General features: G+C 23.3%; 7 protein-coding genes across 7 annotated transcripts; 3 read left to right on the top strand and 4 right to left on the bottom strand. All coding sequences in view use genetic code 6, as the record gives it.

The window, feature by feature from the left end:
• Positions 1 to 796: 796 nt before the first annotated feature.
• On the bottom strand, positions 797 to 2,041 carry TTHERM_00193590 (DHHC zinc finger protein; the record flags this gene model as incomplete). Its single annotated transcript, XM_001017112.1, has 1 exon — positions 797 to 2,041. The coding sequence occupies one exon, from the start codon at positions 2,039 to 2,041 to the stop codon at positions 797 to 799; it is 1,245 nt and encodes a 414-aa protein (XP_001017112.1).
• Positions 2,042 to 3,133: 1,092 nt separating this feature from the next.
• Positions 3,134 to 4,869, top strand: TTHERM_00193580 (intraflagellar transport complex B protein 46 carboxy-terminal protein; the record flags this gene model as incomplete). Its single annotated transcript, XM_001017111.2, has 6 exons — positions 3,134 to 3,154; positions 3,296 to 3,431; positions 3,554 to 3,639; positions 3,735 to 4,028; positions 4,215 to 4,448; positions 4,612 to 4,869. 6 exons carry the CDS (start codon positions 3,134 to 3,136, stop codon positions 4,867 to 4,869), a joined length of 1,029 nt encoding a protein of 342 aa, XP_001017111.2.
• A 562-nt stretch (positions 4,870 to 5,431) lies between these two features.
• Positions 5,432 to 10,495, top strand: TTHERM_00193570 (tubulin-tyrosine ligase family protein; the record flags this gene model as incomplete). Its single annotated transcript, XM_001017110.1, has 1 exon — positions 5,432 to 10,495. The coding sequence occupies one exon, from the start codon at positions 5,432 to 5,434 to the stop codon at positions 10,493 to 10,495; it is 5,064 nt and encodes a 1,687-aa protein (XP_001017110.1).
• Positions 10,496 to 11,581: 1,086 nt separating this feature from the next.
• Positions 11,582 to 13,318, bottom strand: TTHERM_00193560 (hypothetical protein; the record flags this gene model as incomplete). Its single annotated transcript, XM_001017109.1, has 5 exons — positions 11,582 to 11,971; positions 12,015 to 12,231; positions 12,294 to 12,463; positions 12,511 to 12,918; positions 12,983 to 13,318. The coding sequence occupies 5 exons, from the start codon at positions 13,316 to 13,318 to the stop codon at positions 11,582 to 11,584; spliced, it is 1,521 nt and encodes a 506-aa protein (XP_001017109.1).
• Positions 13,319 to 13,892: 574 nt separating this feature from the next.
• Positions 13,893 to 17,321, top strand: TTHERM_00193550 (DENN (AEX-3) domain protein; the record flags this gene model as incomplete). The annotated part of the gene is made up of 9 exons (XM_001017108.2): positions 13,893 to 13,997; positions 14,105 to 14,570; positions 14,655 to 15,558; positions 15,617 to 15,709; positions 15,770 to 15,944; positions 16,001 to 16,133; positions 16,184 to 16,553; positions 16,616 to 17,135; positions 17,190 to 17,321. 9 exons carry the CDS (start codon positions 13,893 to 13,895, stop codon positions 17,319 to 17,321), a joined length of 2,898 nt encoding a protein of 965 aa, XP_001017108.2.
• Positions 17,322 to 18,546: 1,225 nt separating this feature from the next.
• TTHERM_000193549 (transmembrane protein, putative) lies at positions 18,547 to 18,882 on the bottom strand (the record flags this gene model as incomplete). The annotated part of the gene is made up of 1 exon (XM_012797898.1): positions 18,547 to 18,882. The coding sequence occupies exon 1, from the start codon at positions 18,841 to 18,843 to the stop codon at positions 18,547 to 18,549; it is 297 nt and encodes a 98-aa protein (XP_012653352.1). The 5' UTR covers positions 18,844 to 18,882.
• Positions 18,883 to 19,458: 576 nt separating this feature from the next.
• TTHERM_00193530 (transmembrane protein, putative) lies at positions 19,459 to 23,563 on the bottom strand (the record flags this gene model as incomplete). The annotated part of the gene is made up of 16 exons (XM_001017106.2): positions 19,459 to 19,549; positions 19,609 to 19,698; positions 19,763 to 19,852; positions 19,913 to 20,002; positions 20,073 to 20,252; positions 20,307 to 20,399; positions 20,466 to 20,549; positions 20,608 to 20,694; positions 20,744 to 20,839; positions 20,893 to 21,195; positions 21,252 to 21,329; positions 21,385 to 21,567; positions 21,627 to 21,752; positions 21,803 to 22,006; positions 22,058 to 23,009; positions 23,068 to 23,563. The coding sequence occupies 16 exons, from the start codon at positions 23,561 to 23,563 to the stop codon at positions 19,459 to 19,461; spliced, it is 3,243 nt and encodes a 1,080-aa protein (XP_001017106.2).
• Between the last annotated feature and the right edge of the window lie 343 nt (positions 23,564 to 23,906).

Below are 23,906 nucleotides of genomic sequence, written 5' to 3'. Positions count from 1 at the left end.
AATAATATAAAATCATTTTTAATTAAAATAAATAAATAAATAAAAAATAATTGTAAGTATTATAATCTCAAAAATTTTGCTAAAACTATCAAAATACTCTTGTTAGATTTTTTTTAAATTTTATTTTTTTTGATAATTTTCAATTTTACTATTAAAAAAATAATTTTTATTAATTTTAGTTTTACTTTTTAATAATACACATTAGTAAATTTACTTAATTTTTAAAAATAAAAATAAATATACCCTTAGTATGTACTTATTTTAACACATTAATTTTTAAAAGTTGTGATATTTTTTGCATTAATATAAATATAAAAATAATTATGTAAATACCGTGCATTCTCATTAATTAAGGCCAGTTGACAAAAAATGTTTTTTCTCAAAAATTGGCCTTAAATTATAATTTTATTGACTAAGAAGTTTTGATATTTCTACAAAAGATAGATAGTTTAAGGTATTAATACTTAGTATTATTAATTACAAAAATATATTTTATATTTATAACATATTTTATTTGAAATAATAAATGTGATAAATCAAAACATATAAGCTAAAAAAGCTTTCATGAAAAAAGAATTTTTTAAGCCAAACAAATTATTATAAAATAAAATTTATGTATCATTTTCAATTAAAAAAAATGAAAAATTAAGAAATGTAAAAGAATAAAAATGTATTGAACAAATTATTTTAGTTATAAAATTTAATATTTTATTTCAACAATTTTAATTCAAATTTAAAATGCATTTTTGCAAAGTTAAAAAATATTTTTTAATAATTAATTAACTTAAAATAAATTTCAATTTAGAATTTCACTCTTAATTTTAGGCCTAGTTATTAACTTCCAAAAATTAGAAAATGATGGATTTGAAGCATTATGTTCAGAACTTTAGTAAGATACGATATATGATTCCTACTTAAGAGTTAGATTTCTACATGCAAGACTGAGATTTAAGCTTGCTTAAGGAAGTACGAAAAGTATTACGCCTAAATATGCGCCTATCATAACTAAACAAATTAAAGGATTATCAGCAAAGGGGACATCCATATTGTTGTAATAACTATCTCCTATTATTATTAATATTTGCAATACAAACCCTACAAAAATCCACTATCTAATACAATTATGACATCTAATAACAGCAGTAACGACTGTAAGAGCTGAAAAGAAAATAAAAGGATAGATAAGATAAGGATTGTGAATCATATCCAAAAATATATATGAATTATCCTGAAAAGCAAATATTGTTTCAATTATAGTGAAGACTTCTACATAAATTGACCAAATTAGTGTGCTCAACAAGAATAATACAAAATACTTTTGATTTCTCTCACCGATACAATTTCCCATAAAATAACAATGGTGATCAAAGTTTTTAACACAGTTGTTGCAGTGACCACAATGAGAGGACAAAGGAGGTCTCATAATTTTGCATGTATTACAATATCTTTATTAAAATAAATTTCCTCTTACCTTATTATTTTGCACATTTTGCTATTCTATTTAACGTATTGCTTCCATTATTTATTCATCTTTTTGTTTATTTGATTAATTACTCTCTTAATCTTATGCTTAATTTCTTGAATTCTAGCTATTTTCGCTGTCATCTGTTTCATTCTGCTTTGATTGTTTTTCACCTTATGCTGCATTAGACTTTTCAAATTCTTTCAATTCTTCTACTGTTTCTTTATTACTTTCAAGAAGTCCAATATCTTAAGCTATTGGGTGATGTATATCATTTTCAGCAGATTCAGATGGAGGTTGCAAATTACCTCTTTTAAGAATACCTGGATCTGTACCAAAGCATTTAATTGCAAAATAAATTCCTGGCAGAGAAAAAACATATGAAAATATTCCTAAACCCAATGATATTTCATTGATAATATTTTCATTAATAGTCATCAAAAAGAGGATACTTAATGATATGTAGGCAAACCAAGTCGGAAAAACAACTAAATAATCATGTTTATTTCCAAAGTATAGTCTATTATTAAATAGAGTAACTGTCTACTGCTAAGTTAAATCTAGAGGAAAATATTGCATTTGCTAATTTTGTTAAAACTATAACAATATTTATTTATTTATAAATAAATTACAATTAACCCTTCAAAATTAAGTTTTTTTAAAACATAAACAAACTAAACTTTATGGATTTAAATTTAATATAATATAATCATATTTTAAAACTTTATTTATTCACCACACATTATGCTAATACGTAGATTTAAGTTTCTTCAAAGTTTAAAAACAAGAGCGATGAAATTAAAAATTTGTGTAAAATGTTGATTATTTTATTATCTGATATAAAAAGAAATCTTAGAGTAATTTTTAATTATATATAATTAACAATTATAATTGATAATATGCACTTATATTTTAGTTTGAGAATAAAAATATTTTAAATATGACCAAAAATAATTACTATTTGTCACACTATTAAGCTTATTAATGTTTAGCTTCAATAATTAAATCAAAAAAATATTTAGATTGGTATTTTTTGGTCATTTTTTAAGAGTGAAAATAAATTTTTATTCTTTTTAAAAATAAACGAGAGAAGTTATTTAAATAATTAAAGATAAATATCTATTTAATTTTTTAATTTGGAATTGATTTATTAATTTTAGAAAATTAAAATAATTTTTAAATGTTAACTATTTTTTTATGATATCAAAAAGTTAAAATACTAATAGGCTTCTAAATATCTTTTAGGGATAGATCATATTTCGTTTTAATTAATAATTAGGTTATTTATTTTAATAAATTTTAGATATTTCTTTATTGCAAAAGAATTTTTAATAGAGAAATTATTTTAAATTTATTATTTTTAAATTTATAAAATATATATTTTACGAAATAGAGGTTTTTGTGTATAAAAAGTAAGCAAATAATTTATTATTTAATGAATAAACAATAGTTTATTTTATCATCTTATTTAAAATAGGCAATTAATTTTTTGAATTTTTCTAATAAATATTTAAAGAAAATTTAAAACTTGATATTTTAATTTATTAATGATAAACTAAATAGTTGCAAAAATCAAAATCTTTACTTTTTTAATTCATAATAAATTAAAAATTAGAAAAATTTTTGATAATTCAATAGAATAACATAAATAAAAGGACTATTTGAGTAGAAATGAGCGATTCAGACGATAGGGTAAAATATTTTAATATTAGAAATATGAGCTTGATATAATTTTGAAGCAAATAAACAAATATTGTAATATCAAGAAAGCAATTTCACACTAAAATATCATAAAATCAACAAGTTTGAAATTGTTTTATCTCTAAATATTAGTAGATTGAAGATGATGATTTTGAATATAAATAGAAGCAAAATAAAGATAGTAAAAAAGGAGCAGATATTAAAGCAGAAAAAATAGAAAATTAGCATATGGATGAAAGAATCGAACTAGATTCTGAAGGCTAATCAGGTAATTTATTTTAAAATTTAATTTTCACATTTTAAAATAATCTACTTAAAACTTATAATAGCGTTCTTTTATTAAAATATGTTTATTTTTCAAATTTTTAACTAATTTTATATGTTAAATAGAGGAAATTTAGTCTTAAGAGGAAGAAGATCATCAGGACGATAAACAAGATGATTCCTTATAAAATTCTAATTAAAATAAAGGAAAGGTAAATTATTTGTATTTTAAAAATAAATAATGTTTGATAATATTATTTATCATTATTTTTTTTTAACATAATAATAATTTATTTTTGTTTCATAGAATGCAGGTAGATAAAATTATAATCGCACTGATGAAGATGAGTAAGATTATGAAGCTAAAAACACAAATATTCCAGGTGCTTATAATCCAGCTGATTATGCTCATCTTGATGTTAGCAATGAAATTAAAGAACTCTTTAGATACGTTTAAAGATATTAACCTGAAACTAAAGAACTAGATGCCAAGCTTAAGCCTTTTATTCCTGATTATTATCCTGCTATCGGTGAAGTCGATGCTTATATAAAGATGCCTAGACCAGATAAGAAAGATGAAATACTTGGTTTATAAATTCTTGTAATATAATTTGAATTGAATTATCATAGTTTTTTATAAAATAAACAAAGGTTTTATTCAATTTGATATATACTGACTGAATGATTAAAAATCGAATATAGAAAAGAATCTTTAAATTATGATTTTGTTTGATAATTCAAAAATTAAATGAATTTTAATAATTTTTTTGAAATTTTAATAATATAGGATGAACCTTGCTTAAACCAATCAAATAAAGCTGTCGTTACATTGAAATATGGTAATTCATCAAAATAAAAGATTGATGGTAAATTAGTTGCAATTGATGCCATCTAAAACGCTGAAAAGAATCCTAAGTAAATATAAATGTGGATAAATAACGTAGCTGAAATTCGTAAAACTAAACAACCCCATAGTGTTTCCTATACCAAACCTATGCCTGAAATAGATGAGCTTATGCAAGTAATCTTTTATTTTTTCATTTTTTTCATAGCTTTATTTATAAAATCATTTCTAAAATTACTTTAAATCGAAAAAATTCAATTAATGATTTAAATTTTTGTTCCATCAACACCTGTTTCACTTCTCTTGGACTTTTACTTAACAATATATTTTTGAACAAAAGGAATGGCCTTAAGAAATCGAAGAAATCCTCTAACATTTAAAAATTCCTAGTGAAGAGCTTGATTTTAATTTATCTGATTTCTGTAAGCTCGCTTGTGCTATTTTGGATATTCCAGTTCACGATTAGCCAAATGAGTCAAACGTCATAGAATCATTACATGTATTATTTACTCTCTACTCTGAGTTTAAATCTAACTAGCACTTTTAGTAAAATAAAAATGATGGTAATTACGATTAGATGCAGCTCCAAATTAATTGAAGAATCAATCAATAAATAAATAAATTAAATCATTTATTGATTTTTCTATTAAAATTAAAAATTAATTATAAATATTTTAATTAAATTGAAAATTCATATTAATAAATATATGACGCTTAGTAATAAACTGTGTAAAATCTAAATATATTACTGTTCTTTGGATTTTAAAATTATATAATATGTATTTATTCACTGTATCAGCTATAATCAGAAAGCTAATTTTTAATTTGTAATTCCATGATCTGATATTTTTTAACATTCTGTGAAGTATTAGAAAGAGTTTCAAAAATATTGGTGATTAATCATTGTCAAGTTAAAAATTGATTTTTTTAAACGATAGACTTTGAAATTTTTAAAGTTTGTTTGTTTGTTTGTTTGCATCTTTTAATACTTAAGATAAGATTAATTTTTTAAAAATTTTTAAGTTGTTAAAAATATATAGATTTAAGAATTTTTGCTCATAATTTATTGAATAACTATAGGGATTTTTTAGTAGGAATATAATAATTAGCCAAAATAAACTAAGCAATTTTACAGTGAAAGTTTACACAATAAAGAAAAAATGGCTATCAAGCTTCCTGAAATTCCTATCATAGAAGATATTTATGATTTTGACACAATTACCCTAAGAGAGGTAACAGAAAAGGTGCAATTAACTCTTTAAAAAATTGATAATATAGAATAAAAAGAATAAGCTTAAATTTTATGGTTGAAGAAAGCAAAGCGATATTTAGAATTAGCATTATAGGAAATAGAAGAGAGAAAAGCTATTGAGAATTTTGGTAATTACTGTGTTTCGAATAATGACTCCATTTTAATGTCAAATGTAGAAGATACAAGTGGCATATCTGATTCCTCAGTAAAAAAAATGGAATAATAGAATAATTAAGCACAAACCAGTAATAAGTAAAATTAAAAAAATTCCTTTGGAAATATTGATGAATGGATAAAGCTGCATTAGTAGATTTCATAACAATCTGCATCAAATTTATAAAATTAATAAGAAAAAAAATCTGCTACGAATTAGCAGAAACACTATTCTGTCCCATACTAAATCAAGGAAAGTGAAGAGGAAGATGATGAAAATTATTAATCTACACCTCAGCAAATAAATAAGCATGATAACACAGATTAAAGGAAATTTAATTCTCAACACAAATTATAAGATGATGAGGAGGAGGATGATGATGAGAATGCTTACGAAAATTAGAACAACTATGACGAAGAGGAAAATTTACACTCTGCGTCAGTAATGAAAAATCAAAAGTCAGCTTATGAAAAAAACCAAAAAAACTATAAACAAGCGAATAATGACTTTTGTAATAATAGCATAATAAGTGGAAAATCAGGAGGAAGCCATACATCCTCATAGCTCAAATATATAGCTCATCATAAAAGATTGAAAACTAAATCAAAATAAGAAGAGATGCAAGAATTTATTCGTTAAACTCTAGAAAAAACAAAAATAACTTAAAGTTCGTATGTTGGTGGATCATCTGGTTATACTTAATAGTATTTTAATAAAACTAGCACTTAAACTTAGGGTGAAGAATCCAGTGATGGAACTGAGATTTCAATCCCTAAGAAAAAAACTAAATCCGTTAGTAGTGCTTAAGTAACAGCTACATCGCTACCTAAAAGGTAAAGTATAAGTGATAAGGTTTAGACCTCTAATGAATATGCTGGAGTTTAGAGTAGAATTAAAATGGATCTTGAACAATAAAAGTTAAAAAAACTTGAAACTCCTTATTTTACAACAGGAAAAGCTTCGTATCCTAAATATAAACCTCCAAAGCAAAAGAAAGTAGATCCTGAAGAAGAAAAAAAGAATAGGACTAAAAATTTTTTAAAGAAGTCTTTGCCCTCAGTCAGCTTACCTCCTATAAATTAAAAAAAACCTGCAATTAAATCAGGTAGTGCTGACAATTCTAGTGTGAATGGGTCAGAAAGAGAAAATAAAAAGAGCAATCCATTTATCAGTAGAGCTGCTTCAGTGACTACCTCAGCATCTACTGACAACCTTAGTGAAAAAATATCAGCTTAAAATGTGGATTTATCTAATATAATAGGAGATGATCATTCTCAAGATTCTAATAAACACTATAAAAAACCTTTTTCAGATAAAAGCATTAGCAACGATTTCACCTAAAATCAATAATAAGGAGAAATTATATAGGAAGAAATAAATGAGAACAATAATGAAAGCGATGCTGAGTAACACCAAAAAATTATACCTGGATAACCAAGAAAAATAACTAAGGGAGAGTTATTTAGAATTAAAAGTACAAGAAGTGCAACTTCCGATAAAAGCAGTAACAGTTAAATGGGTGAATCTGTAACTCCATCTAAATTTGATTTTTCAGACAATCCATAGCAATTTATAGAGGAAGATATAAGTAATTAAGAATCTAATAATGAACTAAGAGATAAATTAATTAAAACAAAAAGCAGATCTTCTCTTCACTCTCTCAAGAATACTGTGATTGTTGAAGATTAAACCAAAAACTAAATCGTAGAAAAGAATGACTAAGAAATAAACAGAAAAGTCGATGATTAAAATTTAAAAATAAATAATAATGATTAAAATATTTATATAAGTAATGAGGATTAGCATAATTCAAATGATTTAGCCATAATTAACAGCAACAAAAATAATAATAATAATAATGACAAATAAAAACAAAATACACATCCTATTATACCATCAATTATACCACCTGAAAAAGAAGGAATTCTTTCAATTAAAACTATTTTAAATTAAGATGAAAATTAAAATAACAATGTTATATAAAGAAGAGAGGCTGATGAAAATCCAACTGATTCTGAAGATGATCTTAACGAAGAAGAGAGGTTGCTTTTATACAATAAGTAGCCATCTGATGATAATGTTCAAATAAAAAATGAAGAAAAATCAAAAGAACATTAAACCTCTGATGGAGAGTTTTTAGAGAGCCACTTAGAAGACTAGGAAAAGGAACTTTTACAAAATAATAGTAGAAAAGGATCAATAAAAGAATTAAGTTAAAAAAATTTCGATTAAAAGTAACTGATAAATCACAATAAACATTCTAAGTCTAAAACTGACATATATTAATAAGACGAAAAAGAAGATAAATAAGAAGAAGAGGAGGATTACTAAGGTGAAGACTAATTAGATGAAGACGAATAACTTTTATTAAATAATTAAAACTAAGAGAAAGGTAAAGAATATGAACTAATTGAAAAATATGAAAAAGATAGCAAATAAATTGTTATTAATGCTAAAAAAATATTAGAAAACAGAGGGATTAACGAGTAGCTAAAAAATAGAATGGAAAAACTTCTCAATAACTTTTAGCAAAATGAAAAATAAGTTTAAGAAATTGAATAAAGCTTTAATGAAAGTGAAGAATAGCATAAAAAGCATTCAGAAGAAGTTAAGAAAAATAAGAACTAGATATTTGGAGTACCCTCTAAAAAAAAACCTGAGTCACCTTTAACAACGGGAAATGCTAATAAAATTGCATCTAAAAAAGAGAATGAATATAATAAAGGAGTAAACACTTAGGATCCTAAAGGAAAGAAAGAAGTTAAAACCCAAGGAAATGATCAGGCTAATCAGCAAAAGAGCAAGGAAGAAAGGACTGGAAATGATATAACAAATAATACTGAAAAAAAATAAAATTAACTGAAAGGTAATCCAAATGCAGTTTCAAAATCAGGAGAAAAAAAATTAAAAAGCAAAGAGGAGCTTGAATTAGAAGCTTTATAAGTTGAGTAAGAATAATTCCTAAAAGAGCAAAAGCAAATAATGAAGAAAAAAGCAACTGCTACAGCTGCACCTAAACCTCCAAGTATGACTAGCAAATTATTAATGAAAATGATGAAAGAAATTAGTGATGATAATTTAATTGATTATACATAAACTATACCTTCTTTCTTTCACTTATTTTCAGGATATTACAATTAGATATGGAGTCAGAATAATCCCATGATGGGCGGAAATGTAGGAAGCTCTATTAATATAAATATTGCTGGCGGTGGAGGAGTTAATTTTTGCTTGATAGATGCCATGAGGGATATCTATTCATTATTTTAATAGCATGTCGAAAAGGTAGATAATGCTGATAAAGGATTACTTAGATATAAATAAGTAGTTACACCTCTTGAGGTGCTTCCTTCAGAAGTATACTATGTTAATGATCCATAAAAGGTTATAGTTTACTAAAACAGAGTTGATATAGACATTAAGAAGTTTATAGAAAGACAAATTATTTTTACCTAGCGTATGAATGGAGAGAATTTTGCAGGTCACTTGCTGCCACATGAAGAGTTTTACTATCGTGTTGTTAAAAGCAAACCTGAAGTTTATGATATTATCACTCGTTCTTTTATGAGAAAGAAAGATTGGTTTGAATTACCTCATGGTTTACAACTAAGAACATCATGGAATCTTTTGTGGACTTGGAGCAAGCCATAGATAGATTTTAATAAATTGCTACTTTTTTAAAAAGTAAATCATTTTCCATTCAACAAAAACCTAGTTCGTAAAGATCTACTAAAAAAGAACTTTGAACGTATTACTAAATTAGGCTAAAAAGCAGCTCAAGCATTCAACATTTTACCTCTAACGTTTGTGCTTCCAAAAGAATATTGTAATTTTTCTGAAAGATTTTATGAAGAAATGTTGCGAGAAGGCGAAAATAATATTTGGATTATGAAACCTGTTGGTAAATCATAGGGCAGAGGTATTTCATTAGTAAATGACATAGCATAAGTAGTATATGCAGAGCCAGTTGTAGTATAAAAATATATGAAAGACCCACTGCTTCTTGATGGTTATAAATTTGATATGCGTATTTATGCATTAATTACTCATATGAAACCATTAGAAGCTTTTGTATATAAAGAGGGTTTTGCTCGTCTTAGTACTGAAAAATATTAATTAAATGCTCAAACAATAAAAAATAATTAGATTCATTTAACTAACTTCAGTATACAAAAGCATCATTATGATCCTGCCTCAAATAACAATTTTATTGGTGGAACAAAAATATCTCTGAAAATGCTTCAAGAGAAATTCCGCTAGAAAGGTATAGATTGGGATAAAATATGGATTTAAGTGTAGGAAATTATAGTAAAAAGTGTTTTAGCATGCCAAGCAGACATTCCTAATAATCCTAACTGTTTTGAAATATTTGGATATGATATAATTATTGACTCATCCTTAAAATGTTGCTTATTAGAAATTAATTCCTCCCCATCTCTTGCAAGAGATTTTATAATAGATGATTTAATAAAATAGTAAATGATTGATGATGCAATAGATTTAGTTTCACCAGTTTAATTTGATCGACTTCGCCTTTTGGAAGTATTAGATCGCCGTATTCGTGAAGAGTAAGGTAATAAAAGTAATATAAACACAACTAATAACTCAAAGTTGCAACTTAATAGAGACCTTAATTATATTCTCCGTGGACAAAAGCTGAGACAATTTGGTGAAACACCATCTTACTTAGGTCAATGGTAAAAAGTGGCTCCAACAGAAATGTCAGATAAATATTTAAAAATAATTTAAAGTTATAAATTACCTTCAGTGAGATAAAATACAGCAAATGCAGCTAATAATAATAATACTATAGATTGAAATAGGATTTAAATTAAATTCTAAAACAAATTATAATTTATTTATAAAAAAATATCATAAAAATTTATTCTAAAAAAGAATTTAATAAAATTTTATAAAAATATAATTAAGTTCTCAAACTCAAATCAAATCAAGTACACTTTAAATATTAATAAATTAATTGAGCTAGATTAAATTGTTCTTTTAACTTATTATTAAAAATTTCTTAAATAGATTGTTTAATTTTATGCTCTGCTAGTAAAGCAAGACATATTTTAATTTAATTAGAGTACAACTCAATGTATTAATTTGCACTAATTTTCATATTTTAATTAAAATTTAATATTGTATTGCTTATTTTTATGCATAAATCATTTTTAATTAAAGTTATCAACTTCATAATATTAAACAATAGCTTTTAAACTTAAAAAATTAAATTTTTAAAATTTAAAGACTAATAAATTATGTTATATTTATTAACAATAAGAGTCCTATTTTATGTAAAAGTTGAAACGTAACTTTCTTAACTGAACTAAAAATAATTAATTCATAAATCACTCTATAATTATTATAATTTGATTTAAAATTATCTTTTTGTTGGATAAAATAGCATACTTAGTTTAAAAAAATTATTAATATATTTAATGTAAACAAAATAATTGTATTTGATAACTGAAATAATAGATTTTAATTTTAAATTTCTTAAAATGGTTAATAATAAACTGAAATCAATTTTAAAAAGAACAATATAATTTATAATACTAAAAATTATATTTATTGAAAAAAAATATTTAAATTTTTTATAAAATTAAAAGACCATTTTTTAATATAAAAAAACTAATACTTGTTAATTCTAAGAAAAGATTATAATTTTAATTGATTGGTCTTAAATTAATATTTAGTTTAGAGCTTCAAAAGCAATTTTCTCACAACAATATAATTAATAATAATCTTGATAAAAAAGCTAAATTCTCAAAAAAATTAATATTTATTCTTTAATAAAATCAATAAATAAATAATAAAATAATATCTACTTCTAAAAACGCTTTATAAAGTATATTATTTTATTTTTACATTAAAATATAAAACCTATTTAGGAATTTAAATTCATTTTTTTGAAAGAGAAATATTTCTATTGCTTCCTAAAAAACTTGATTTATTATTTCCACTTAAATAGCTTTTTTAGTCAAAATTCATCGACTGATTTTAGGATAAATTATTTAATTATTATCTTTCATTGTCTTATTGGTTAATGTCATCCTTTGAGTAATCTTCAATCATTTGTAATTTGCTCTAAATTTTTTATGCTATATTTTTTCTGATGTCGTCCTCTAGCTATCCATAATTAACAGAACTTTAATCTCTTATTCTTTTTTAGAGTTCTTCATATTCTCTTTATTCATTTCTCTTTTCTTCTTTGTAAACTTACTATAATTCTTTAGATTTCAAATCTCTCCACAAATCTGGATCGTTTAAAGCAATATCATATAGTTTTTCCTTAAAAAAAATAAATAAAATGCATAATTTTTTAAAAAGTTACTCTGAGAGTTAGACCATTGACCTCTTTTTAAAGAAAGACATCTCTTTGATGTTATTATACTTATTTCTGATAATCTATTTTTTGCCTGAGTTCTGCTTCGTGTTGCTAAATTCTTTGACTCCAAAGTTTTACAGTATCTTAGTCTAACTATATTTTATCTCCACTTCTGTACCTCTTTTCCATAATAGCAATATATTCTAAAAACTATTTCTACTCCCTATTTATAATAAACTACTAGTCAATTCTTTTATATAAAAGCTAACTTATTTAAATGCATACATTTCTGTTTTTCTTTAAAAGTTTTCAAACATGTCATCTATTCTATCAATTTAATCAAGCAAAAGTTTTTTGGCTCTTAACTTTGCTTCATTTTCTTTTTACAATCTCTCAATATAATTTTTATTTGTGTCTTGTATTGCCCTTTCGAAGTTTTCTGTTTATTTTAAATTCTAATATTTTTAAAAAAATTCTTACTTAAAATTGTTAATAAAATTACTTGTATTTATTCAATAGTGTTATCATTTATTTCTAATCCGTCAAGCATTTTTAACTTTTTTGCTGTTAATACAGATGATCTGTAAAGAGAATTAATAGTGACTTCGTTTCCAGATGCATCTAATTCCAGTAAATTAGGTAAACTACTTAGAATAAAGCAAAAATCCTCCAAATACTAACTAGGAATTCTATTATAAGAGCATATTAGCTTTTCTAAGTAATTGAGAGCCTTTTATGATAATATTGGATTGATATCGCTCAATTCATTTTTGGAAATATTTAGATATCTTAGCCTTGGCAAATATTAAAAGGAAGGGAGTCTAGTCAATTTATTTCCTTAAAGATACAATTATTCAAGGTAAGGTAATTACAAATCTTCTACTTCTTCGATATAATTCATACTTAAATTCTATTAAAATTATATTTGATTTATAATTAGATACTTATTATAAAAAGTTTTACAATTTCCTTACAATAAGTCTCAAATTTTTGCATGAATTAAGTTGATCTACTCTTACTATTCTATTCATTGATAGATTTAATTATTAAAGAGATTGCAAATTATCAAAGTATGCAAGATATCTTAAGTGATTCATCTCCATTGAAAGATATTTCAAGTTCACCATTTAGCTAAATACTTCTTCAATTTCTTTGAGATGGTTACTATCTAGATTTAGTGAAGTTATCTATGATAAATCAATAAACTAACCAAGGTTATTAATTGAAATCAATTGAGAATTTTTAAAATTGATGGTGTCATCTTCATCTTTCTTAAATAATTTTTATATATTGTTTTTGTTGAGCTTCATTTTTTAGAAAAATAGTAATTTCGCAATTAAATTTCGTTATAAATTTTAATTTTTTGATGAGATACATAGATTGCGTATTTAAGATATATAAATAACTAATTTAATCAAAAGAAATTCAGTACAATTTTTTCTATTGGATATGTAAGGAAACTTGCTATTTTATTTTCAGACTTAATAATAAATAAATAAGCAAATGTTGTTTGTAGATATTCGTAAATGCCCTAATTTCACTTACAATTTTAAATAGGTTTCTTAGCTAATTAATAAAAAGATAATAAATTAAAATGATTTAGAGTTAGAATTTTTATAAAGTTTTAACTAAGTAATACAAATATACAATCATAAAAATTTATGGTTGATATAATAAGTTTATATGATAAATTATGTCGAATTTAGATTCAATTTTTATGAACTAAAAGTTAGAATTAATACAAATTACGCAATTATTTTTTAATAATTAATACTCATAATTAAATATCCTATTTTTATAAAATAAAAATTAATAAGATTCATTCAATTTAAAAATAGTTATAAACTGCATTTTTTAAATTTAATATCAAGTTTTCCATTAAAAATGGGTGAGGTTAGCAAAGAAAAGTATAAGCAGCTAGAAGATCTGTTGGATAAGAGTGAAAAAAGAGCAGAGAGGTTGAAAACGTTAAACGATTAAATAAAAAAAGTATCTACTTTTATTTATTTTTAAATGTAGCTAAAATGCTTAAAAATTATCTGATTCTATTGTTTATAATAGTTTTAACATAGAAAAAATTTCATTTTTAAATATAGCAATTAGACTTTGAGAAAGAAAAAAATGATGAAATACATCAAGAAGTAAATAATTTAAGATAGCAGCTGTTTAGAGCCTAAAAAGAGGCTAAAGAAGCAAGAGAATAGCTAGAAAATGAAGTTAAAAAAAATGATAAGCTAATTTTAGAAATTTCTTCTAAGCCAGAAATAATTTTATGTTCTAAATGTCAGCAGCCATTGATTTAGGGAATGCAAAGCAGTAATAAAAACTATATCACACCTACTTTAAGTTCTAATATGATTTAATCTTTATACACTCAAAACGGAAACAATACTGCATTAGCTATGAAATGTGAAAAATCACTTTAAAGGAAAAGTAGCAGTAGTTAATTATCAGCCAGCAGCTAAAGTTCTTAAATTTCAGACGAAGAGTCTCCTCCTTAGCATTTTGAAAGGAATAGAAAGAGAACTATGACTATTTCTGTGAGGTTTAATAATGATAAAGGTAAATAGCTAAAATATTTATATAACTATTAAAATTTTTAGTAAGCTTTGTAATAGAAAGTTTATTAAAATTGATAAAATATAGGAGTTGATCATATAAGAGCTATAAGCAAATCTATTGTAGCAAGAAATTACGAAAGTGAATATCAAGATGGAGTCAATAATAGCTAATTGCAAAGTCCTTACAAAGATTATAAAGGCTAAGGAATTAAATTATTTGGGAAAGAAATAAAATAAGTATCGAGCAGCCATAGTGGGTTTGACGACAATTAGAATGGCGAAGATAAAGAAAAGGGATTAGGGTAGAGTGAAATAAAAGAAGCAGACATTTTGCAAGAGAATACATTTTCTGTTAATGATTCAATTAACAATGCAATTTAAGATCTTCCATAAATAACATTTAATAAGAAAAGTTCAAGCAATAAAACAAGTTAGTTTAAATAGCAAGTCCATATTAAATTCCAAAGAAGAATGTCAAAGACCCATTCTACTATTAGATCAACCATAGAATAATTAGAAGAAATAGATAGCTGTGGCGCTGTAGGAGGAAGTTAAAATTAATCAATAAAATCAATCATTCTGACAAACAAAAAAAGTAGCTCCAATAATGATGTTGATGATATTGTAAATAAATTAAAAACTCCTTCTATGAATAATGAGGGAAGTTAAAAAAAAGAATTCGAATTTGAAACTCCTTAATCAATTGAAACAAATGCCAATAATAGAAAAAGCAGTGAAAATAATTTAAATATAATAATGAATTAAAACTAATCTACTTTGAATTAAATTCCAGAAGAAGGTCTTACTCTCTCTACAAGCAATCCTAATGTTTCACAGTAAAACACTAGATTATTTGAAAAGTTTTTCATCTTAGGGTGTGACAAAGATGATATGAAAGAATTTGATTAAGATAGCTAAACAATGCAAGGACTTCTCCCTGGTAAAATTCTATATTCTTATCCCTCGCTTAATCCTGACGATCCAACAGAGTAAAAAATAATTTGATTCTTTAGGAAAAATAAATGTATTATTTTTTTTAATTTATAGTTAGGTTTTAAAAATAGCTCATGAATTTGCTTTTCCGAAAGGAATTAAGTCAAAAAAAATAAAGATTTCGACTTCTTTTAGAAAAGTGACACAGTAAAAATAAATCATTTTTCTTTTTCATAAGCAAGAAGTTAAAAAATTTTTAAATAAAAGGTTTATTCTCTCAAATAGTAAAACAATGATTTAGAATAAATTTTATATGTTTACGATGAAAGGTTCTACTCATTATGACAGCATTAACTACAAGGATTAAAGTGTTTTGAATTAGATAAATCCTCATAGGTTATTATACTGCTATTGCTTCAAAAATAGAGATTATTTAGAAACCGTAATAAAAATAAATTAAAAATGAAATAAAAAATAATAATTTATAATTAATAAAAGACTTTTGATGAATCTAATTTCCAAGTTGAAAATCATAAAAATAGATCCTTCTGGGAAACCAAAAGAGTGTATTGCTTTGTAACTCTATATCCGTTTTAGGAATTATTTTAAGAAATGCTTATAAATGTTTTAAGTAAATAAAATTTTAATCAAATAATAATAAATATTATATTTAATGAAAAGACTAGATTAAAATATCAAGAACTTCTTCATTTAGCGAGTTTGAATCATCTGATCCAAAGATAATTTACAAACTAGATGGAGATTGTGTTTAATAAATAATAAAGGATAATATGCAAGATGTGTTTTTATCATATAGAGATATATAAATAACAGACTTTTAGTAAATTATTATTATAGACACTCTGGCTGGTCCTTACAAATATGTAATTGGAAGTTAAAAAATAATACAAATTCACACACATAAATGGAGTTTAGCATTATCTCTTTCTAACTTAAGCTTATAAAACTTGATGTTTATTTTCCATGCAATACTCTTAGAAAACACAGTTATTTTTAATAGCAGAAACAAATGCTTACTTACCCAAACTATGTAAATTAAACAATATGATTTTTTTTTTATGAATACTAAAATGATTATAATAAATTAATAAGCCATACATTTGAGTAGCTAATTTATCCCTTTAGCTGGCCTTATCCTATAATTTACCTTCTTCCAGAGACTCTGTAAACTCTTTTTGATTCCCCAGTCCCTATTATAATGGGAGTGAACAACTCGACTCATCATCTTTAAAAAGAAGATGTTTATAGCAGATATCCTGATCATATATTCTTTGATCTAGATTGCCACAAAATTTACTGCAACAATAAATAGCTGATAAAAAAAATATAAACTGAGTAGCCTAATCTCAACAACATTTACAATAAGATTGAAAAAGTGTATTAACAAATAAATCCTTAAGGTTTATTGTAAAAAAAGCCATCAATTTTTAGTGACCCATCAAGAAAAGAATCAGAAAAACATAAAGAAGAATATTAATTAAAATATTTCTGTACAAAATAAGATGACTAAATTTCAGAAATCATATTAAATATTTTCAACGAAAGTCTAAGGCAGTGTTTTGTTGATATTCTTCCTTAAAAAATAGAAAATATGATTAATCATGAAACGAATGTAATCTTACTTATTTTATTAGAATAATGTTAATTTATTTTTTTAATATAAAAGCAAATAGACTACCAGAACTTTTCCTAAAATCTAATTTAAAAATCATATCCTCAAGATAGAACTTTCATCAAGAATTTTATAAACACCTAAATATTTACTTATTTTATTGAAAATTATTATTAATTTGAATGAAATTAAACAAACTATACTGTCACTCATTAATACATTTTAAATTTATTATTTCACTATCATTTAATTTATTATAAATTTTGTGTAAATTAAGAGATTTATGTTTGTAAAAATCTTTAATTTCTTCTTATCCTTGGTTACAATTTATTAATTTAAAATTTATTTATTTTATGTAAATTAGTAAATATATTTTCATATTTACCCTCCAAAAAGTATTCTTTCTTTACAATAAAAATCATATCCTCAAGTTAAAACTTACATCAAATTTTTACTTTATTATTTCATTATCATTTAATTTATTATAAATTTTGTGTAAATTAGAGATTTATGTTTTTAAAAATCTTTAATTTCCTTCTTATTTTTGGTTTCAATTTATTAATTTAAAATATTTATTTCATGTAAATTAGCAAATATATTTTCATATTTACCCTCCAAAAATTATACTTTCAATACTAGATTTAACTCTAGATAAATTTTATATTTAACTAATAAATTAATTTCTAATCAAAATACTATCCTAAATTTAATAAAGTATTTTTTTAAATAATAAGCAAACATTAATTTCAATTCTATTCATATAAATCATCATTCAAAATAAAAAAAGTATCTAAATTAATTTGTTAAAACAAAAGCAAATATTTTTTTTAACTATTACTTAGGAAGGACTTACAAGTTTTAATCAAAAAAGTGATTTAAAAAATAATTTAATTGAATAAAAGATAAAAATTTTCTTCAAAAATTAGAATTTTCATCAATTTATTATTGATATTATCATAATAAAAATAATTTATTTTTTTGAAATTAAAATATTAAAAAAGTAAATTATTATTTAGATTAAAAAATAATTAGATTATCCTTTCTCTCATGATTCATATTCTTTTCAGAAATTTGATTTTTTATATGATTAGCCAATTTTTTCTTTTATAAAAAATATACATTTGGTTTTTGATATAGTCTTTCTAATAATAATTTTTACTATTGGTTTATGCTATTTCTTCATAAATTTGAAAAAAAAATCACATTTTAAAATATAGACAACAAGTTTAAAAACATTAGCTAAAAAATGATTTAATAACGTTTGGAATAAGTAATTATTATATGAGTCAAACAAAATTATGATACTTAAACTTGCAAAGTAAAATATAAATGCATTACAATATTTTGAAATAGATTTTTTATAATAGTATAATTTATTGTTGAAATATTTTCATATCATTAATGATTTTTTTCAATCCATGTCAACACAAATGTGTGCAACAAATTAGCATCCAGATTTTGCACATTCTTCTGGGTTGCTAGTGCTTGGGCAGCTATGTTTTTTATATTAGCCTGATGATTTTAAGAAGAATTCAGAATCAGAATCATGGCACATGCTTCCATCCCATTTACATCCCATATGAGTGCATTTATTAGAATCGTGGTATTAGAAACAGTCAGTATGATCACCAAGAGGTTAAAGCATGAAGATGGAAAGACCGACTAAAGCCAAGACTGAAACCAAAAATAAAACTAATTATTTATTCATTTTTTTATTTTTATACTTCTTTTTGAATTTTTTTTTTTTCCAAAATTTTATAATAATTAGTAAAAGTGGTAATCCTTTTCAAAATATACTCACAAATCAAAAAAAGTATTTATATTTTAAAGGCTTTATCAAATTTTTCTTTGTTTTTAGTGAGTGGATTTATCTTAGGGAACAATTTATAAATTAATATATCTAATCTTCAAAGTGAGAATCTAAAATTTTATTGACTCTCATAAAGAATTTTTATAAATCTTGTAATTATTTAGAAATACCTCTAAAATTAGTGATAACACTTTATTTCTGATCGGTCAAGATTAAATTTAACTTAATATTAATAATTAGAATACAAACACTGTTATTATTTCAATCCAAAATATATTTTAATAAATTAATAAGTATCTTTCAATACATATCGAATAAGCAGTAAATTAATCAAAAAATTTTCCTATGTTTTTTATCTACATTATTAATTTTTCTTCTCTTTCTAAAAAGAAAACTTCATTTATTAAAATATTTACAGCAAATATATTATAGAAAATAATTAAAATAACAATAAATTTATAAAATTTTAGTTTAATAATTTGTTAAATATTTGAAAAAATGAGAGAGAACAACTCACAGATAACCAATATACCTGCTCTAGTTTTGAATAATTAAAGAAGTAACAATATACTCCTTTACTTTTTCTACATTGTATTTATTATTGCTGAATTAAAAGTATTTAAAAAATAAATTTAGCTAAAATTAAAAGCAAATAAATTTTACTTAATTAATATGCAGTAGGAAGCAAATTATTGTAAATTTTACAACTTGCTACAAAAAACATCAATAAATTAATTTGTCAAATGATTATTCCTTTAATTATATTAAAAATCTATATTTAAAAAAAATGTAAATTTAGCTAATTTTATTTATTTACTCAAAATTCAATGAAAAAAATTAAGTGCAAGGAAGTAAATTGAGATTTTTAATCCAATCAATGGCAGAATCGTCTGTAATATTATTGAAACTATATTTTAAATGGAATAATTTAATTTCAAAATATCAAAGCTTCAAATAAAATTAATACCCGAAATCTAATTCCATCTTCTTGCAGTTTTGTAAAGCAATACATCCTCTTAAGATTTGCTTGCAGAAAAAATCCCCAACTTAGTTTTAACTTTATTTTATTTATTATGTGTTAATTTTTATTAATATTTATTTTGGTTTGAATTGAAAATTTCATTTACTGTAAGTTAATAGTTAGATGATTTAGATTGCACATTATTTACAAATCAGATGAAAATTATTAAAGACTATTACCCTCAATTAAATTATTTTAATAATCAAGATAAAGTTCTTCTAGACTTTCTGGAGTTTTGATTTTTTTCACTAAAGTTTACAAATTATCATCTTTTATCTGATTTTTCCTTATTTAAAGAATACATTTTTAAAGTACTTAAAAAACAAATTTATTGATTTACCTTAAGCTTAATTTTATTTTTTGAAGATAACTTAATGTTCCATCAAATAAATTTATGGATGGTTATTCCTTTTATTCAGTTTTTGAATTTTCCCTAATAAAATTTGAATAGTCGACTTAAATATATTTTGTGGATTAGCAAAGAAAAATAGATAATTACCAAAGCTAGATTTCTATAGATCTTAATTTCTCAGAATTTTAAATTAAGGCCTTATTATCTTAAAAGTGGTCAAAAGGTATTCCCCTAATTTCCAATAAAATTTTTAATTTATTTATTTATTTTGAGGAGATATTTTATTTACTTCATTTTGATAGTTAAATCTTCCAAGTTTTCCATTTATTTTATAGTGTTTTTAAAGAGCAAAAAAATTGATTCATCAAAGTAAACCCTATTTTAAATGCTTTTAAAATGAAATGATATTTTAATTTATAAATTACCCTGAAAGGTCTATGGAGAATTTTAACAATTTATTGCTTGAAAATTAAAATCCAAGTAAGAAAGTATGCAAAAATCTTGAATCTAAAGTGCAGGTACTGTTTAATAAATATATTTGTTTATAAATATAAATTATTTTTTTATTAATTACCTAAAGTCAAAACACAATGCTTATAATTTAGGAAGGAATGTAAATATATCTTTCATGCTCACCAGGAATCTATGTTACAAAACGCAATCTCTTAAAATAAATTCCAAGCTGGAAACCTTTGTATATTTTGTTATAATATCAATGCCTCTTGAGATTAAGCAATCATTGCTTTATTCTTTGTCAACAGTTTTGTACATAATCTAAGGCTGGTAGTTAAGGGTAAATTATTCAATATTATTTTTTAAATTATATTTTTGAAGTTCATAGTCTAAAATAAGAATCTAAGAATCGAGCTATAAGTCACTTTAAATTAAGAAAAATGAATAAATATTAAATCTAATAAAATAAATAAACCTTACAAATTCTACTTGGTAAAAACAACTTTTTAGTTTTTTACTTCTAAGTCAAAGCCATAAGAACCCAAAATACCATTATCTCTAATTATTTTTAAATTTTAAATGAGCTTTTTTAATAATAATTAAAATTATTTACTCAGTGCCAATTACATATTAATTTAATGAAGTACATTTATTAAATTCATGTAATAATTTTTAATATTTTGATTATTCACCTAAGACTTAAAAGAGGATTACTTAAAAGTTTTTTAGACTCTATAAGTAATTCAAAACATAAGATAAAATGTTAGTGAATGTTTTATAACTCATTTATTCAGAACTTTTAATGATAATATATTAAAATAAATAAATATTTTGCAATATTAGCTTTAATTTTACTTAGACTAAAAGTAAAATTTATATTTCTTTTGCTGATTCTTAGGAATATGAATAAGCTCTTTATAAACACGGTATTTTTCTTGCAAAAGAGCATCATTCTTGATCCCAATTATCGTTTGATAGTCACTTTTTTTTAATGATAAAATAAATATTAAAAGTTAGCTAAATAAACTTACTCTATTATTATTTTATTTATTTTCACAGATTCCTTTTTAATTTTGTTGTACTCCCAAAGTTGAACCCTATTTACCAACTCATTAGAATTTTTAATATCATAAATATTATCTTAAAGCTTTAAACTTATTGTGCTTAACAATTTTTAGCTGAATGCTAAATTTAAAATTTCTATCAATTTTGTTAATTCTTTTATCCTATTATTTCTAATTTTTTTTGTTTGAAAATTATTTCATGATAATTAAACTTAATTTTACTTAAAATTTAAATGCAGCTGCTATACATTTTTTATTTTAACAATTGATTCTTTTGTTAAATGCATAATGTACTCGAAATAAACTGCATTGTCAGGCAATGATATAGTTAGAATGGTAATCTTGTCTAAAGCATTTTAAGACAAATTACTTAATTTTTCAAGCTAATTTATTTTCTAAATATTGACTGTAGATGTCATTGGAAATAGGGATCCAAGATTGTATGAAGAAGAATTTTTTTTTTAATTCTAAAGATTATAGTTATTAAGATACTGCATGGTTTAGTAAAATATGGAAATATTTTTACTGTAAAGCAACTAAATAAGCTAAACACCAAATTGAAATATCATTAAACAACTAGAAAAAAATGACAGTATGACTAAATAATTGTAGCTTCCGTCTTTGTAATACCAAAGATGACCTAATTCGTTATTTATGTATTGTAAAATACTCAAAGGAAGGGCTTCAAAAAAAGTTTAAATGATATTGGTTATCAAGAAAAAATTATTTAAATTCTTATCGAACACTAGCATTTAAAGACTAGGTTGACTATTTGCGTCTAGAAGCACATCTAAATTATGTTTTAATTAACTATTTGCTTCATCCTCTTATTAGTTAAAAATTTTCCCATTGATATTAGATTTTCTGCTATTTCCTGGAGCAAATTAACTATTTTTTCCAGTCATTTCAATATTCTTTTGTTGAACAATTTGTACAATTCTAGCAAAGCCTTTCTTTTCAGAACCTCCTTATTTTAATTTATTTACATAAAGAGATCCTTTTCTTTAAGATTCCTCATCTTTATCGTCATCTTCCTACATATAATTGCTATCATCTTCTTCATCTTAAGAGCTCACAACTGAATTTTTTGATTCATATGTTTACTGTTAATGCTAATTTGAATATTTATCGAGGATATTCATAGGAATATTTATGCTGTTTTCGTTTGAACCTTCTAATTTAGATATTTTAAAATTTTATTTCTTTTAAAAAAATGAAAATAAGTTAGTTACACTGCTTTAGGAGAATATTATGATTATTTAATTATTTTGGAGGACTTTGTTAATTGAATTAAATATCTTTTTAATTAACATGATAATCAGAATTTTCAAAAAAATTGCTTTTTATGCTAGTTTTTTAGCTGTTTTTCGTTTATTTCTTTTCATAATTTTTTTCTAACAAGCTTTATCTCAGATGTTATCGATGCTGCATTGACATATCTAAGTTCTTTTCTTATTATTCTGCTATTGATTAATTTAAATTAGCTTTATTTGAACTCTAATCATACTGATTTAAAGCATCTTAAAAGTTATTAATTTGGTTTAATCCTCTTCTTCTAGTTTATTGAATTTTTTCTAAAGTTTATGAATAGTTAATTTCTTTTTCCTTCTGCTATAGCTAAAGCTTCCTCTTTTCTTCAATTAGAGGAGCGATATTATTCATTATAGTTGTTGTAATGATAGCTTTGTATTTTAAATATGAATATCCAAATAAAGCAATAGGGAACATCTTTATTTCTTAAAGTATGGTAATAAAAATTGATAAAGGAATCTGCTTAATAGTGCAAAAGATAAGCCTTAAAATGTAAAAAAATCCTTCAAAGACAATTAATCTATAATACTAAAATTGAGTCTTAGCGCTTTTTACTTTTACATTCTCTGAAAACTTTTCTCCTAAACTAATCTAACCTAAAATAATAGCCCATGATATAGCCTATACTATAGGAGAAGCAAACAGAAAAAATAATATCAAACCTTAAAGGTACTAGGCTTAAATTGTTTGCTTAAAATAATACAATATATGAGTCACTTTATCAAAAATGGCAAGGCATATATTTATAAAAAAAATAAAT

This window comes from Tetrahymena thermophila (assembly GCF_000189635.1).
Source record: "Tetrahymena thermophila SB210 genomic scaffold scf_8254617, whole genome shotgun sequence".
Taxonomy (NCBI): Eukaryota; Ciliophora; class Oligohymenophorea; order Hymenostomatida; family Tetrahymenidae; genus Tetrahymena; species Tetrahymena thermophila.
This window is presented reverse-complemented; position numbering and strand designations above follow the sequence as displayed.